The 17,088-nt window shown below is 35.7% G+C and overlaps 2 protein-coding genes across 5 annotated transcripts in view; both read left to right on the forward strand.

The window, feature by feature from the left end:
- Positions 1 to 1,035: 1,035 nt before the first annotated feature.
- On the forward strand, positions 1,036 to 3,992 carry LOC107664084 (probable G-protein coupled receptor 141). Of its 2 annotated transcripts, XM_016454541.1 has the most exons (4): positions 1,036 to 1,066; positions 2,010 to 2,201; positions 2,770 to 2,808; positions 2,975 to 3,992. In XM_016454541.1, the coding sequence occupies exons 2-4, from the start codon at positions 2,186 to 2,188 to the stop codon at positions 3,874 to 3,876; spliced, it is 957 nt and encodes a 318-aa protein (XP_016310027.1). In that variant the 5' UTR covers positions 1,036 to 1,066; positions 2,010 to 2,185; the 3' UTR covers positions 3,877 to 3,992. The 2 variants fall into 2 exon arrangements, with proteins under 2 accessions (XP_016310027.1, XP_016310028.1); XM_016454542.1 differs by lacking the exon at positions 1,036 to 1,066 and having other exon boundaries at positions 1,842 to 2,201.
- A 4,305-nt stretch (positions 3,993 to 8,297) lies between these two features.
- LOC107664081 (catenin delta-2-like) overlaps positions 8,298 to 17,088 on the forward strand; it is a 95,186-nt gene continuing 86,395 nt past the window's right edge. For all 3 annotated transcript variants that reach the window (XM_016454533.1, XM_016454534.1, XM_016454535.1), the window contains exon 1: positions 8,298 to 8,512. The gene's annotated coding sequence lies outside the window, so the exon portion shown is untranslated. The remainder of the gene's footprint in view (positions 8,513 to 17,088) is intronic.

Raw genomic sequence — 17,088 nt, forward strand, 5'->3', positions numbered from 1 at the left:
GCAGCAAATCAGCATATTAGAATGATTTCTGAAGAATCATGTGACACTGAAGACTGGAGTAATTATGCTGAAAATGCATCACAGGAGAAAAAACTTTATTTTAAATTGTAAAATTATTTCACAATGTTAATGTTTTTTAATATTTTTAATCTGATGCAGTTGGTGAACATGAACAAAGAACCTTACTAATACAAATACTTAGAACAGTACTGTATATATCATATCAAAACAAGCACAAGCACACTTATGAACATTTGTTAATAAAATCATTTTTTAACATTAAATTAGTTTCTTATTCCTTTCCATAAAATGCAGTGAAGTATTTGTTTTCTCATTTACAGTGTACCAAATGTAGGCTACTTTTTAAACTTTTGTCCATACAATTTTGTTTAAACCAAAAGTTTACTTATTAAAGGAACACTTCCATGCTTGTGTGTGTGGTCTTAGGCTATATTTACAAAATGAATAGGAATCTAAGCCTAACAGTTTAAGAACAATCACACCAGGATACATGAAAAACGATCCACAAATGCAAGTTTATTTCAGCTGTTGTACTCAAATGATAACAACTAACAACAGACACAGTTTAAAGCATTGCAAGCTACAGCACAACGAACTGAAATCAAAGTAAGTTACAACTAGCTTAAGTGTGATGAATGTCTGCAATCATTTGCACAAAACGTGCAAACTAATAAAAACATTGTAAACTGTTACAAAATGATGAACAAATTTAGTTTAGGCATAGGTTTGTGCAACGCTGTAAATATATTTACCTTTTTTTTTTATTTTTCCATTAAACCTGCTGAGATACAAGGAGCATGAACTGAAATTCTCAGTCCCACTTGGTTCCACGCGCATGTCCTGGAAACTCATGAATATTCATGTTGGCTCCGCCCACTGAAACCGAAACACCGGCTGGCCTATGCAAATGTTGGTTGGGATTTGCCTCTTTTTAAGTGGTCTTTTACACGCACGAGAATTACATTAGGAGGAGGAAATAATGGTGTTTGAGGCTCACGGTATATCATTTCCATGTACAGAACTCTCATTATTCAACTATGCCAAGGTAAATACGGTTTTCTATTCTATGGCACCTTTAAAATAAGTGTGTGTAAATGATCAGTACTATGGAGCACACAAAAAATTATTTTAGATGTAAATGAAAATATGAAATATGAGATTTGCTCTTCTAAAAGAAAATGAAATATAAAGGTGACTACATGAATTGTAAAACTAGAGTTAGAGAGATAGAGAGAGAGAGAGAGAGAGAGACAACTTTTAAAACCCTTTTAATTTACACAATTTTTCAAAACATTACAGACAACACACAAAACAATTTTACCAATTAAAAAAACATAATTCCAAACTCGCTCAGTGTCACCGAAGCATCTCTCACACCCCACCTCATTTTGAAAAAAGGTACATTATCAGTTTGTTTGTAATATGCAATTTCAATAGCAACCCTAAATTCTACCAATTATTTAAAAAAAAGTCAACATATTTTTGTTTGCTTTTTGGTGTTTTCAGGATTGCTAACTTGAGAGAGATGGATGTATATGAGTTTATGGTGGGATTTTCCAATTGTTGTTTCAAACTGTAAAAAGCCTGACCCAGAAAAATAGGTTATTTCCTCTTACCTTTTTTTAACAGTACAATAAAGTGATTTGTTTCCTTGAAAATTTTAATATTTTATTTAATAGCCCATACACTGCATTAGATCATGCAAAACGTTCATTGGAGTGTACTGCCATTTGGGCATATTATTATTATGCCTGGTTTTACTAGGATATTGTCAAAATAGCAGTCTTATAAGAATATGTGACCTTTCAAGATCATCTTAGCTAGCAAAAGACAAGAATAAGACTATTAAAAACACAGAAGATTATGTAATAGAAGAATAGTGAGAGAAAGAGACCAGGAAGGCCAGATTGAGAAAGAAAACATTGCAATGCTAACTTCCTTGTGCGTGAGATTTTTAAATCTTTAATCTCTACTGCGCCAAATAACAGTCGAGAGGTGTTTCCTGAAGGCTCTGGAGGCTGTCCGTTTGACATTGACAGAAGATTGACACACTGACATCACATTCATCTTCAACTCTCTTGGCACCTACAGTTAATGGATGAACTGTCTCCAATACATCAAACTGTCTGCATGCTGTTGCTGAAGGAATATTGACATTCACTATATGATTGATACTACGGGTAAGTTCTTATGCCAAACACTGTAGAAACTGAGTAGAAAATAGTTTAAAATAGTTGTTTATTTAGTATTATTTTGCAGAATAAATCTAATGTTATCATGTTATGTAACTTTACATACTTTACAAATACGGATTGCCTTGACTAAAATAGTCAGTTACATAGATTTTGGATTTTGTTTAGAAGCATTACAAGGGAAGTGTTTTGAAACTTCTGCTTCTGCTAATATTACATCATATGAAAGAACCATTAGGTTCAGCACATTTAAAACACCCTAGAAGATCTTCAAATAATTTTTTACTTTGACATGACCGGGCCATTACTGTTGTTGTTGCTGTGCTGCCTTAAAATTGACATTACATTTGCATTACATTTACATTCAGATATCCAAGTTGCCACTTAGTACAACTTCACATTTCAAGTTGACTAAAATGTTTCATTTTTACGAACTTACATTTTAAAACGTTTTTATTTATTTACTTAATTACTTGCTGTACTTCAAGATGTTAGGAGAAAAAAAAGATAAAAATTCAAAAGAAGAAATGTGATTAATCTGTCTTGCATTTTTCAGGGCCAAAACATTTTACCAGGAAAAGAGTTTTGGGAAAATGTGAGTTTATGTTTCATATTTTCTATTATATTTCGTCTTAAATCTAAAAGTAATTTCTTAGACTCTCTCTCTCTCTCTCTCTCTCTCTCTCTCTCTATATATATATACTGTATATATTCATTTTTGAGAGCAAGTAAAAACAAAAATGTCTTTCTCCAAATTACAGTATCAGGCATGATCATAAACAACACCACAAACCAAACTGGCCTGCCGGAGGACTTTAGAATTGCTCTTCTGGTTTTATATATATTCATCTTTCTCGCTGGGACTCTGAATGTTGTACTAATGTCCTGTATGCTACAATCTCAAAGATGTCTCTCTTTCACCAAAGTGTCTGTGATCAACCTGATAGCAGTGCACTCCTTTTTCCTTTTCACGGTGCCCTTTCGAATTTACTATTATGCTTCTGATGAAGACTGGATTCTGGGCATACATTTCTGCAAAATTGTCAGTCTTATGATCCATGCCCACATGTATCTTGCATTCATCTTCTATGTCTTCCTTCTAATTGTGCGCTATGTGGAGCACTCTGATCAGCAGCACAAGCTAGAGTTTCATCGCATCCTTCACGCCACGATTGCAAGTGCAACCGTCTGGTTGGTCATATTCGGCTCTATGTTCCCAGCAACTATTGCTAAATATGGAATGACACAGAACGATTCAACTCATTGCTTTCATTTTGGTCAGGCTCTCATGCAGCCTACTGTGAAGACATTAAACTATGTAATTTGTATACTAGTAATACTGGTTTGGAGTGTGCTGGCATTTTTCCAAGTTTATTTTCTGCTCAACGTGAGTAAGACATTTGGAAAGGCCACATGTCAACGTCAAGAGTTCTGGGCACAACTGAAGAATGTTGTTTTCCTGTTGGTCATGTTTTTTTGTTTTGTGCCCTATCAAGGATTCAGAGTTTACTATGTGAGGGAATATGGCAAGTCTGAAGAAATTAATCATATAAATGAAGTATTACTTGCTGTCACTGCTTTCAGCTGCATTGATATGATTGCTTTTGCTGGTAGAGATGTATGCAAACTTATAAATTCAAGGGGATGGTTTTACTGTTTATAGAAACTATGTTGTATATTGTTATTGATATAGGGAATTGTTTTACATTTTCTTATCTTTGTTTTTGATGCCTTATAAGCTTAAAACAATTGTTCAGCATGACAGAATGTTTGGAAATAACCCAGTGTTTTATTGATCTATAATGAAATTTGCATTCAATAATTTACTGTATTTGGATTTATTTACATTATATATGTTTTTTTTTTTTGTTTTCTTACTTTTTAGGTGTTCAGAGAAAACTTTTCCAGATTTATTTTTAAGTTTAAAGGCATAAAAATAGTGTGCAGATAGTATATTTAAAAATATATATATATGTTGCGAAAAACATAATTTCAAAATACATGTATGCTTATTTCTAATATGACATCTATTTTGTACTTAAGAGCAACTTTTTTATTTTATTTTTTTTATCTGGAATAAAATTGTCAAACCACCAGATACATTGGTCAATTAAATGGAGTGATAAGGTGTGGGTGTGAGTTCCTCATAACGGTACATCAGTAGTGCTATAGAATAGTGCTAATCATAGAATCAGACCCATCACTGCTTAGGGAAGACCAGAGCATATCCATAAACTCATAGATAATAACCAAAACAATCCAAGGTTTTTATTTAGCACAGTGGCTAGATTAACAAATAACCTGACGCCACCCGATCTAAATATTCCCTCACAGTTTAATAGTAATGACTTTAGGAATTTCTTCACTCATAAAATAGATAACATCAGAAATACAAAAACAAATGTAGATTTTACAGCGTATAATACTTCAGCTTCATTCATCGCACCAAAAGATAAACTGCAGTGCTTTACAACTACAGGACAGGAAGAGCTAAATAAACTTATCACTGCATCTAAACCAACAACATGCCTGTTAGATCCTGTACCCACTAAATTACTAAAAGAGTTGTTACCTGTAGCAGAAGAACCGCTTCTCAATATTATTAACTCGTTGTTGTCTTTAGGTCACGTCCCAAAACCATTCAAACTGGCGGTTATTAAGCCTCTTATTAAGAAACCACAACTAGATCCTAGTGAACTGGCAAATTACAGACCCATTTCAAATCTTCCTTTTATGTCTTAAATTTTAGAAACAGTTGTGTCTGCTCAATTGTACTCCTTCCTGCAAAAAAATTATCTCTATGAAGAATTTCAGTCAGGTTTCAGGCCCCACCATAGCACAGAAACTGCACTTGTTTAAATTACAAATGACTTGCTTCTTGCATCAGACCAAGGCTGCATCTCATTGCTAGTTTTACTTGACCTTAGTGCTGCGTTCGACACTATAGATCATCACATACTCATAGATCGAGTGTGTTAAAAATATAAAAGAGTTGATGACCAATAATTTTCTCCTATTAAATTCGAATAAGACAGAGATATTACTTATTGGACAAAAAGACAGTACACCGAATCTCTTGGATTACAATTTGCACTAGACGGATGTACTGTTACTTCCTCTACAGTCAAAAATCTGGGTGTTATATTAGATAGCAACTTGTCTTCTGAAAATCATATTTCCCATGTTACAAAAACAGCATCATATAATAATTGCTGTTAATAGTTTTTTTGTTACGTCTTTAATTTATTACGTCTTTAATTGATTTTTCCGTATATTTCTGCCATATGTACATTAACTGACAGTCACCACTGATAAGCTACCACTAAATATTGTAGAAACTTAATTTGCTATAAAGTTGCTTTGCAACGATTTGTATCGTGAAAAGCACTATACAAATAAACCTGAATTGAATTGAATTGAATTGAACTTTATGGTGTGACACAAAGACAGTCATTTTAAATAATCAAATAACACTATGAAATAATTTAAAGCAATTAAAATAGTGGATAGGGTTCGATAACTGTGATGTTCATACTCATTTCTGCAAAGGAAGAATTCCTTTTTGTATTTTAGCACCCTCTAGTATGTATGGAGGCATCGAAACACTTGCATGAGTGTTCTAACTAATGACATCCTCAATCGGCTTTTACTTGAGAAATAACTACTTTTCAGAACTGCTTCATTTCAACAGTAACCTGACTTCTATTAGGACATTAACTACTTCCTTTTTCTTTTATGTTGTTCCTTTTATGGTGAATGGAAATACATTCTTTCCTACTGGATATGATTGATTCTGACGTAAACACAAAGTTCTTTTCGTCTGCTATTTAGTAAGCCCTACTTTTTGAAAAAAAAATAAATGACAAACATTGTCCTGACACCCATAGTTGGTTGGCGACTAAAATTACATCCCTGCACTGTTGTTGAGGTTGAACAATTGGCGAACCCAAAAGCCACTTCCTGTAAACTATGACTAATTATATACTGTAATACCATAAAAACATAATGTGGGACCGATCAGCACCCCCCATAAACTGCAAAACCAGTAACCACAGCTGATAGGGTTTTTGTTTACGCCCTAGTGGTCAACGAAAAGACACCTCATTGCTGCAATATGCTACTGCTGTAGAGATTTTTTAAATGGTATGCAGAAAATGTTAGTGCTCCCTGAAGTACAGCTTACCACTGAAATAACTGTCTTGAGATATTGCTGTAACAGCCTGGAAACAGTAACATAAGAAGAGGCCGTGGTCTGTGGTGAGATTCTCTGTTTAGCCAATCAGACGACTTTTGAGGCGTATTCTGCCTGTCAGTCATTATGCATGTTCACAGCGGCCAGTCCATATATGGGAAGCCGGAAGCTGAGCGCTTCAGCATCAGTGTTGCCAATTTAGCTACTTTGTAGCTAGTTTTAGCGACTTCCCCGCCCCTTTTGAGACTTTTTTCAAAAGTTTAGGGACAAATATAGCAACTTCTTGGACAAACCTTATCTAAGTTCTCATCTTGCCCACTGATCTACGTTCATCTTTATATAGATCAGTGAATTTGCCATTGTGATGTCATCTAGTGACATTTAGCTACCAGTTTTAGCTACTTTCAATTGAAAGCAGTTGGCAACACTGTTCAGCATGTTTGCTTTTCATTAATTTGGAGGGTGAGATTGTTTGTGATTTCACCTGATTTCTGTTTTGCGGCCTACAGAGCCAAGCGTCCTAAAAGAAATATGGAGACCAAAAAGCGACCTAACCAATAAAAAAAAAGTAAGAGCAGAGTCAATGTCTTTGAAGCTTGTAATTGACAGAGGGGGCTGAGAACTTCGACGTAGTTGATAACAGATGCCAAATTTTTTGTTGCTTTTCGGCTTGACAGGTCATAGATGACAGGTAACATTATAGATACCTATACATATCTATGGGTATATAATTGCATAGTCACCATGGATATGACAAAGCAATGGGTTGTTGAAAGAAGAGGCGTGGCTAAAATTTGGTGACTGTTCTATGAGGCTTAACAGCAGAGTCTAACATATCTTAAAGGATTCCTTGAACCCAAAAAGCAAATTATGCTCCCTTCGAACTGGTTTTCTTTAAAATAGAAATCTTTGTAATCCCAGGCTATCTGTAATCAGAAGCACATTTATAACTGGAATAAAATGTTATTTCATTCACATGTGTTTCATAAACACATAATCCTTTATGGATTACAATCCGCCATCAAAATGATACATTTAATTATTCTGGCTGCTGTGAGAAAAGGCTATAAACCAACCGTCACCTGGAGGATCCTCACATGCGATAGCCTAGTAGCCGGGACAACTTCTTTATGTTTACAGATGTGACGTAATAACGCAGTGCCATGCTCGAATTTTCCGCGGAAACCTACCCCTACCACTCAAATTAGAAAACATTAGTATAAGCTAACCGTTGTGAATCGGGCTAAAGTAAGGCGATAGTTTTTCTTATGGTGGTGACATCTGATGGTGTTGACAAATTTGGCATTTCTTTCACAAAATTACCCTTGCTGGACCTGTTTTGTCCCACGTCTCAAGAATGACTTTCATGTGTGTGCAATGTGTACAGTTAGCAAAAAGACCTAAGTGTCAGTTCTTGGCAAAAGTATTGCTGCCTTCACATGTTGAATTACCATACAATATGGATTGCCAACTTGCCTAACCCCACCAAAAATCGATTAACTATATTTCATTCAAAATGGCACTGTTGCAGTTTTGATCATATACATTTATGTGTATATAAAAATGTAATTTTGGCTAGCTATTCTCTTTGACCACAAAGCTCTTGAACGTGGCATGCCCATAATTATTACTTCAGAAGTAGGAGTTCGGATCTTCCTAAAACCGCGCAAAGGAAAGTTAAACTGCAATGTGTGGACCAACAATTACGTCGATAGTCCAAAGTCTGACACCCTGGCGTTCCAATGGAAGGTGCAATTCCACACGTGACCGCGAGATGTCGCTGTGGGACGCGTCGTCATCACTGCAGCAAGATGCTCGGATGGGGATGGTCCAGCAGGGAAGAGGAGGAGAGAGAGGGAGAAAGCAGGAGCTGCTGCTGCTGCTGTGTTCGTGGCTACTACCCACCGCAGTTTTCCGGTCTTCTTCTATCCTCACGGGTTTCCTTGGATACCTAGCGTGTGCTGTCCTTTCCTCGACACACCAGCATCTCTTCTGCTTTCAATGCCAGTCGTTGGGAATGATTTCCGTGTGTCGCACGCTTTGAATTGTCGGCAATAATTCGGGGAGGGGGAAGCGAGAAGAGCGTTGTTCCTCTGGACATTATTCGGTAAGCGCAATGTCATTCCAGTTGCATTTCCAGCTGTCACATTCCCCACCTACAATCACGATATCTGCCAAGAAAACGCTCGGAACAGTTGCGAAACCCCTGGTACGCGTAGTAATAGCACATGTTATGTGTTTATTGGCATGTGGATGTCGCTGGTTTTGTGTTTAGGGATTTTTATCGCATTTAATGCTCATATTCAGAGGGCTGTGAGCGCAGGCTGGGAACCGAAAATGGAATCCATTAGAGCATCATTCTCCATTCAAGACGGATGGGAGGGGGAGCGCGAGCAAAAAAAACCTATTACTTCCCTATTGACCTAAATTTCAATGATGTATTTATAAGATTACACCAGTTCACGGGTATGACCGCTGCTTCTTTGTCTAGTTTTACAGCATGTTCCTCGCATTTCGTTATGAAATCCCAACTGTCAACGGCTTTGCTTGTAAAGCACCGTTTTCATTTGTGTCCATTCATTTTGAATTTCTTGATTTGCTGGTTCGAGTTGCCTCATTTTTTTTCTAGCATTACGGCTGAAAATTATAATTTTTGACCGTCTGACCTTTATAAAGCATTGTTTAAATGGATATTGAGTATGAAAGATGAATAAAGCCTATTAGTTTAGGTGTACTGATGGAGAAATGGGAGGGCTGTGTAGGCTCTGTGGCTAGACTGACCGCCTCGCTCTGCACTTGATTAGGTGAGGCTGTCTTGAAAAAGAATAAACAACAATTCAGCTGGTATAGAAGCTATTAGGCTCACATGTCATTTGTGATTTTTCTTTATTTATATTTGAATAATGTGCTATATTTTCCCACACGTGGCACATTCATGTATATGTTATCAGTAGTATGTTGGTGCTCACTTATGCATAAGCAGCTGTTTAAGAACAGAATTATGACATTTATCTCTTTTATTCTTGAATTTTATTTAATAAATTACGGTAAAAAACTGGCAGCTGTGGTTGCAAGAAATTTACTGTAAAAATACAGTGAAGGTTGCAAACTTTACAGGATGGCATTTTGGTGACTGTATATTTTACAGTTCCTAACTGTGTATGTAGACAACAAACATTAATAAGACCTAAAAATTATATATTTCATGTAGGGAATTCAGGGAAGCTAAATTTTAACAATAATTTACACTAAGAGTATACTTATTGCCTTGTTAAATAGGCTATAATATACTATTTTTCTCTAAATAATTATAGTTTTTATTTATACAATTTATATATATATATATATATATTACAATATGTTTTAGTAACATTATACATATTGTTTAAAGTAGAGCATCATTTTTTATCATAATATATTTACCGTATAAGGTAATTTACTGTTAACCAATTATCAGTTATTACTGTAACATTTTTTTTACAGTTTAGGTATATTAGCAGTTATTTTGTATTTTTTGCAGCAACAAGATGAAGTGATAAAGTGTTGATGCAAGGGTTTGATTTACTGGCACATTAATGCACAAAAGTACTTTTCTACTGAAAAAATCAAAAGAGATATAATGCGAGTGAGAGGGAGGGAGAGAGAGAGAGATGGAGAGAGAATATTGATCGTTCAGGGGATCGGACATTCTCAGGTTGATCATAGATTATACATTGCATATGATTTTTTTTTTTCTTTTTTTTTTGTGCAAAAAGGTTTCAGCAGACCTGCCCCTGGTATTCAACATTTGAATGTGCTGATGCACCCACACCAAGAGCATGCTCTCAGAGAGCAACAGTGCATGACTGTGAAATATTGTATGCATACTGGTATTAACCTGCTAGCTACAGCATATGGCTGCATATGATTTAGAATGGGCGAGCTGTGCATGAATTTTGTAACAGGTCGTGTACTCTTGAAGACCTCACAGAGGTATCTCACAGGAAAACAGGACAAGTAGCAGTCCTGTTTGGGGTATTTGCAATATACATTCAAAAGGAGTGCAAAATGTATTCAAAACACTCATAAACATTTATAATGTTTGTGGTTAAATGTTAAAGGTTGAAATATTCGATACAGATAATACTAGAAAAATGTTATGACCTGACTTTCTCCATCAATGGGCCTGCAAATTCAGAATGATGGACAGGTAGCTAATCAATTGCTTAAACTTGGTGTGAAGACATCAAAATGTGCAAAAGCAGAGTGCTGGTATTATTATTACTTATTATAATGGTGCAGCACATGGAGCGCATTAGTGCTTATAATAGGCATTGTATTAACAATTTGTATTTGTATTAAAAAACAGGTTAACCGCAGTTTATTGTAGATTTATCTTGTGACTTTTGCAGGTCTTGTTTTATTTGCCATGAATATTTTGTTATAAATGCTAACATCTTCAAACTTTTTTGATGGTTACACTATTTACAAATTTTTTCTGTAATATTTGTAACTGTTTTGTTGTAGGGGGACAGAGGAAATCTATATCATGCTCATATATTGTTCAGTATTCTGCTCAGGAGAAAGTAATAGACTTATTGATGCCAGATTTGACTCCAGCCACTTGGACCGACTCAGTCTCCTCTTCTGATAATGACCCCAGAGATAAAGCTGGTGATGACACAGACGCTTGCCATTGTTGTCATCTGAGCTGATACTCACAGCTGATATGTAGTAATAGCTATCATACAGGTGGATATGAAAGCACAGAGTCTTTTATATTTTTATGATTGTCCCTAAGACGATCTGCCAAATAGTGACCTGTAATTTGATGAATCTTTCATGACTCTATTTGAGGCTTGATGTGTACACTTAATTTGTAGCTAGATGTGCCAACACCATAGTTAACCTCAAAGGATGTGAAAGAGAAAGGATCACTTAGTACATATGATGTGTGCATGATTATCATTAGCTTTTCCTGTCATATTTGAAGATTAATATCTATTATAGGTTCAGAGGGACACTATAAAATATGGAAGTCAATATCACAGGATTTTATGAGATATAGCAGTAATTTCTTACTAATCAAATCAGTGCAGACTACCGTATTTTCTATTACAACACAACAAATTACATATTATGGTAACACCTTACAATAAAATTTTATGTTAACATTAGTTCTCATGAATTAACAATGAAAAATATTTAGTAAGCATTGATTAATCTTAGGTTAATTTAAACATTTACTAATACATTATTACAATCAAAAGATGTACCTGTATATAATTTAATATATTGGCCACACTTTAGTTTGGGGACCGATTCTCACTATTAACTAACTACGACTTGCCTCAGTAAACTAGTTTGCTGTTTATTAATAGTTAGTAAGGTAGTTGTTAAGTTTAGGTAATGGTAGGATTAAGGGCTCTAAAATATGGTCATGCAGAATAAGGCATTAATATGTGCTTTATATGTACTACTAAACAGCCAATATGCTAGTAATATGCATGCTAATAAGAAACTAGTTAACAGTGAGAACTGGTCTCTAAATTGTTAACAGTGTATTTAATGAGCTAACACGAACAAATAATGAATAGTTGTATTTAGACCTGTCGCAATAATTAAATAACCGTCTAATCGCGATTATTTGATCTTTGATTTGATTATTGTGCTTTTTATACGAGACAAGGGGGAGTCATACACCAAAAGAAACAGAAGAGCACCAGTTTGCTTTTCATGCACTGTATAGCCTATACAGGCTCCAGACTCATTCTTCCCACTTGTCGCTCATTCTCAGCTAACTTTCTCAGCTAGTCGCACGAGCACATGATTTGGTCGCAATGTTTTTTTTGTTTGTTTTTTTTTGTGCTACAACATGGGATTATTCAATGCATGCAGATGAACTTTTATCATAGTTTATAGTTATATGGAAATGAAAGTGGTTAACATTCAACCCGTTCTTTATCATCAGTAGTATTTTTTGTGATTTGAATTTTGTGAATGGGAGTTTCTCTTTTGCTGTGTTAAGGATGCTTTCACTTTCGAAATCGCGATCTTGTTGTCACTGTTTTGCTCACATACATTTACACACCTTTCATTTTTTAAAGACTAAAACAAAAGATGGATTCATTGTTATTCTTAATTAAAAAGCACAACAACAATAAATCAGTAAGATACAATGACAAACTAGCTTACAAAACGTTTAACAAAAACGAATAAGATGAGGCATGGCACACACCACATGCTGTATTATCTGAGGAATCAAATAAATAAATAAAAGAGAGCCTCCATAGCGTAATGTGAGGTAAACAGCAAAGATAACAAGTTTTTCAAAAATGAAAACAAAAAGATAAGTAAAACTAACGGTGACAGTTCTTGCATGTTTTTTTTCCCCCACAAGAATACCAGCATGTTCACCTTCTCTGGGTTAAGAAGCGATCTTTTACTTGACTTTCGCTTGAAAACCATCCACCGTTTCCTCAATATCATTTTTGCTGCGCGCACCTTCGCGCTCGTGCTGACGCGGCGAGTATACTCTCTAACGCCGAGTTCACACTGCACGATATTAGCCCGATTTTTCACTCGCCGACAGGTTTTGTGAAATCGCCGACAAATGCCCGACATCGGAGGCAAATCGGTGCTCGTTCACGCGAGTGATAATCACACAGTGTGAATTATCAAAGACGCGATCTGAGGGAATCGCCGACACGTCGCCGATGCCCGCAAAATATTTGGCATGCTAAATATCTGGAGCTGTCGGCGATTCTGGAGATTCTGCTTAAATAATTAAGCAAAAAAAAAATAATTTTTTTTAGTGAAAAATCGTGCTAAAATCGTGCAGTGTGAACTCGGCATAAGCGCTGTTTCGTTATGCTTTCAGTTTCGTTTGCCTTTTGATGTTTCTCATATGCAACAGAAATTGCAGCGCTTATGAGTTGGTTTAATTTCATAGCTTATATATTTTTATTCAAATGTAGTTTTTCTCTGTAATGTGGAAGTGAGTATTTAGTGGATTGCGTTTAACAAAGGGTTTAAAAGAGTGACCATTAGTTCCACAAACACAGTAATGATATTCTGTAGTGGTGTAGAAAAAGAATAGCGCTGGATCGGTATTGGCCAATTCTTAGAATTTGGAATACTCTATATAATCTTACACTGCAAAATAATAACTCAAAAAGATTAAAAGATAACATCATAATTATTTACTGAACGCCATAAAAACAGACAATTAATCGTGATAATCGGCATAGTCCTAAAACAGACAATTAATCGCAACAACCGTGACTATTTTTAGACAATTAATCGTCAGCCAAATTTAATAATCGTGACAGCCCTAGTTGTATTTTTATTAACTAATGTTAGCGAAGATTATTAAATACAGAAACAAATGTATTGCTCATTGTTAGGTTATGTTAGTTAATGTATTAACTAATATCAACTAATGGGACCACCTTATTGTAAAGTGTTGCCATTATTGCTTATTTTAAATACTGTACTGCATGCTGGGAATCAAACTGTGATTTTTTACAGTAGCTTATTAAAAATATTTATTTCACAGCTCCCTGGAATTCTTGATTCTGAAACCAATCCTTTCACATCTTGTATCACACCATGCCATATTGAGCCACTGTTATCAATTGCTGTAAAAATGACCTCAGAGGACCTCAGTATTGATATAATAATAATAATAATAATAATGTAATACTGTTGCATTGTCCATCTTGTGGCTAGGCCAATTGTTTTGTATATTTTAATGGACATTTTTTCCCTTGTTGAAGTTTTAAGTTATTATACAGGTAAGAGTATAATTTCAGCAAATTTATTGATTTTGTGGTCATGCCTTTGTTTATTTTGCAATTATGAGCAAACAGAATCCTTTGGATATGACTTTGAAATTGAATAGCCTCCTCTTGCTAATTTCCCGTGTGCGTTAAGTTGTCTTACTGTTATTGTGGGGCATCTTTTCCCAGCACTGCCTTGTACACAGATCAAGTGCTTGAGTGAGCGATCTTTCCTCAACTTCATTTAGCCAGTGTACCATGGAAACATCTTATATGTGCATGACCAATGCACCGGGGAGCTGCCTTGCTTATGCACACACTGCCAGTGCTCCAGAAAAGACTTGATAGGAGGGTAGAAATACATTCTTACCTGACTGCCTGGATTATACAGACCTAGAGTGAGGAGAAACAAGCTGTGCTCACTGAGCATTTGCACTTGTGATTAAGGAATTCACTGACACATGAAATATGAAATTTGAGAGACAGCAGAGCCCTGGCTATCTATTTTTAGATTTGCCAACCAAATTCATTTCAAAAGGAAGGTTAGTGTTGTTTTTGCAAATGCCATATATATATATATATATATATATATATATATATATTAGGGCTGTCAATCGATTAAATTTTTTTATCTAATTAATCACACTTTTTCTGTGATTAATCGCGATTAATCGCACACTTGATGAAATTAAGCATAGACCATTTATCTTATTTCAAATGTTTATTTTGTCATCATTTGCTATATCCAGCAAAGTAAACCAAAAGATTGAAGGGGGATTTTGAAAAATCTGCATTTTTTTCAAGATAAATTGAGATGTTTTTCCAAAAAAGGACACTTAGAAACTCCAAAAGGACACCAAAGAACCAAATAATATAAGGAGCCCATATAAGCACATATGAAAGAAAAAAAATCTGAATTGTATAGTACAGTGCCATAGCAAAGAGCTTTTTTACATTTTAGAGAAGTCAAGTTGCGATACCGAACAGGACCACATGGTGATGCCAAAAAAAACTAAACCAACCGCCTGCTGACTGCATATATCTACTACAGTACACGGATCCATTCCGTATAACTAAACACAGCAACATAAACATGACAAATCAAAACATTATCGTGAATGTGTGTGAAAACAACGTGAATGTACGGAAATGTCTGTCCCTGTGCTTAAATACAGTTAAGAGCACTCATACACGCATTATTATAACGGACTCACGTGTGCTTACTGTACGACTCCTGTATGCCACCGCAATCGTTTTTACCTTGATTGCAGTCTTCATCCATCAAAACTTTACTAGCGAGATTGATTATCCAGTCGAGAAAACGTAGTTTGCATCTCTGGCCATACAGCGGTGGGATGTGTTGACATTCCGTTCAGTCTGTACTTCACACAGCGCAACGCGTGAGGGCTCGCACTCTTCAGAGACAATCACAGAGTATGACAGTGCTCGTGTTTAAAAGTGAAACACTGGAATGAATAATCCACTGAAAACGCAACGGGAGTCTCTGTTCTCTTTGCAATCTCTGATGTAATCAGCCTGGTTTCCTTTATATTAGCGCTGTTTTGGACGGATTGTTTAAATGAATTCGCTTACAAAACCCCCCAAGTCAGATTGCCAGTGAAATGCTCTCTGACAGCAAATGCAATGAGTTTGCTTCCTTCTTTTCTGAGAAGAGCAATAATATCAGGAAGGCGATTAGCACATCCCCAAGTTATGCAGAGGTTAGACAGATTCGAGCACAATATCAAAAACAAGATACTATGTCCCTGCCGGTACGAGACTCGAACCCACAACCTTTGGGCTATGAGTCCAACTCTAACCATTAGGCCACGACTTCCCCAGAAGATGGCACTCCGCCTGAACAGGGACTGCAAATATATATATATTGATATATATTGATATATATATATATTATACAACAGTTCATTCTGGTTCTAAAATGTGATTGGTTGAGAACCGTGAGATATTGTACTGGTATCGCCACAGGAACGCCCTTTCACCCTTTGTATCACTCTGCTTCCAGTATTTCTCATAACGAGTGTCATGGCGGACGCCCAAACCCACTAAAATGTAAAAATAATACTGTTTTTGTGTCACGAAATGTAGTTTTAAGAGTTTTTAGGTCAGAATGTACTTGTTTAGACTTCAAATATACGGTTTGTTAATAAAGATAACGTCTATTTGAAAATTTGCTTCGACACTTTCTGAGATGTGAGCTCCAGGGCCGTTCAGCGCTCATGAACCCACCGAGAGCAGCCTCACCTCGGCCAGATCTTCTGGAATTTGCCGCTGGCACTGATGCCTCTATAGTGGTTAAACATGAGATATAATCAAAAGGGTCTGGCTGCAGCCTTGTGCTTGCACTCTCAGACTTGCATTCTCAGGCTTGCACTCTCAGACACTTGCACTGCCGCTAGCGACGTCACTTGCAGTCTTTTTTATTTTTTATTTTGTTCTATTTATTGATTACTTTTTGTTTGAATCTCTCAACATTTTACAACAGTAGCCAGGTGGTGAAGACAAGAAAAAAGAAACTAAATTACGAAGTCACTTGCAATCGCCACTTGCACTCTCCGATACCTGCGAGGTCACTTGCAATCGACACAAATCTTGCGTGTTGCCAATGGAGACAAGAAGCTGTGGTGGTGATTTAATGATTATTTATTTTATTTATTTATTTAGTCATTTATTAGACGCTTTTATCCAAAGCGACTTACAAATGAGGACAACAGAAGCAATCAATTGTAGTATTAAAACAACTAAAAACAGATCCAAAACTAAAAGCTAAAACTTTATAAATACTACCTATACACATTTTAAAAATAAAGAGATTAAATAAAAATGGCAAATGCATACAACAAAATTTCAAAACTTAACATTTAAAAGAAAAACAAAAAATAAAGCTAAAAACAATTCAAAATAT

This window comes from Sinocyclocheilus anshuiensis, unplaced genomic scaffold (genome assembly GCF_001515605.1).
Source record: "Sinocyclocheilus anshuiensis isolate Anshui unplaced genomic scaffold, SAMN03320099.WGS_v1.1 scaffold23, whole genome shotgun sequence".
NCBI classification, from domain to species: Eukaryota; Metazoa; Chordata; class Actinopteri; order Cypriniformes; family Cyprinidae; genus Sinocyclocheilus; species Sinocyclocheilus anshuiensis.

Coding starts and splice junctions, on each gene's coding strand:
- LOC107664084 (XM_016454541.1), top strand. Junction 2,809..2,974: donor GAAAAGAGTTTTGGGAAAAT/GTGAGTTTATGT, acceptor TCCAAATTACAG/TATCAGGCATGATCATAAAC.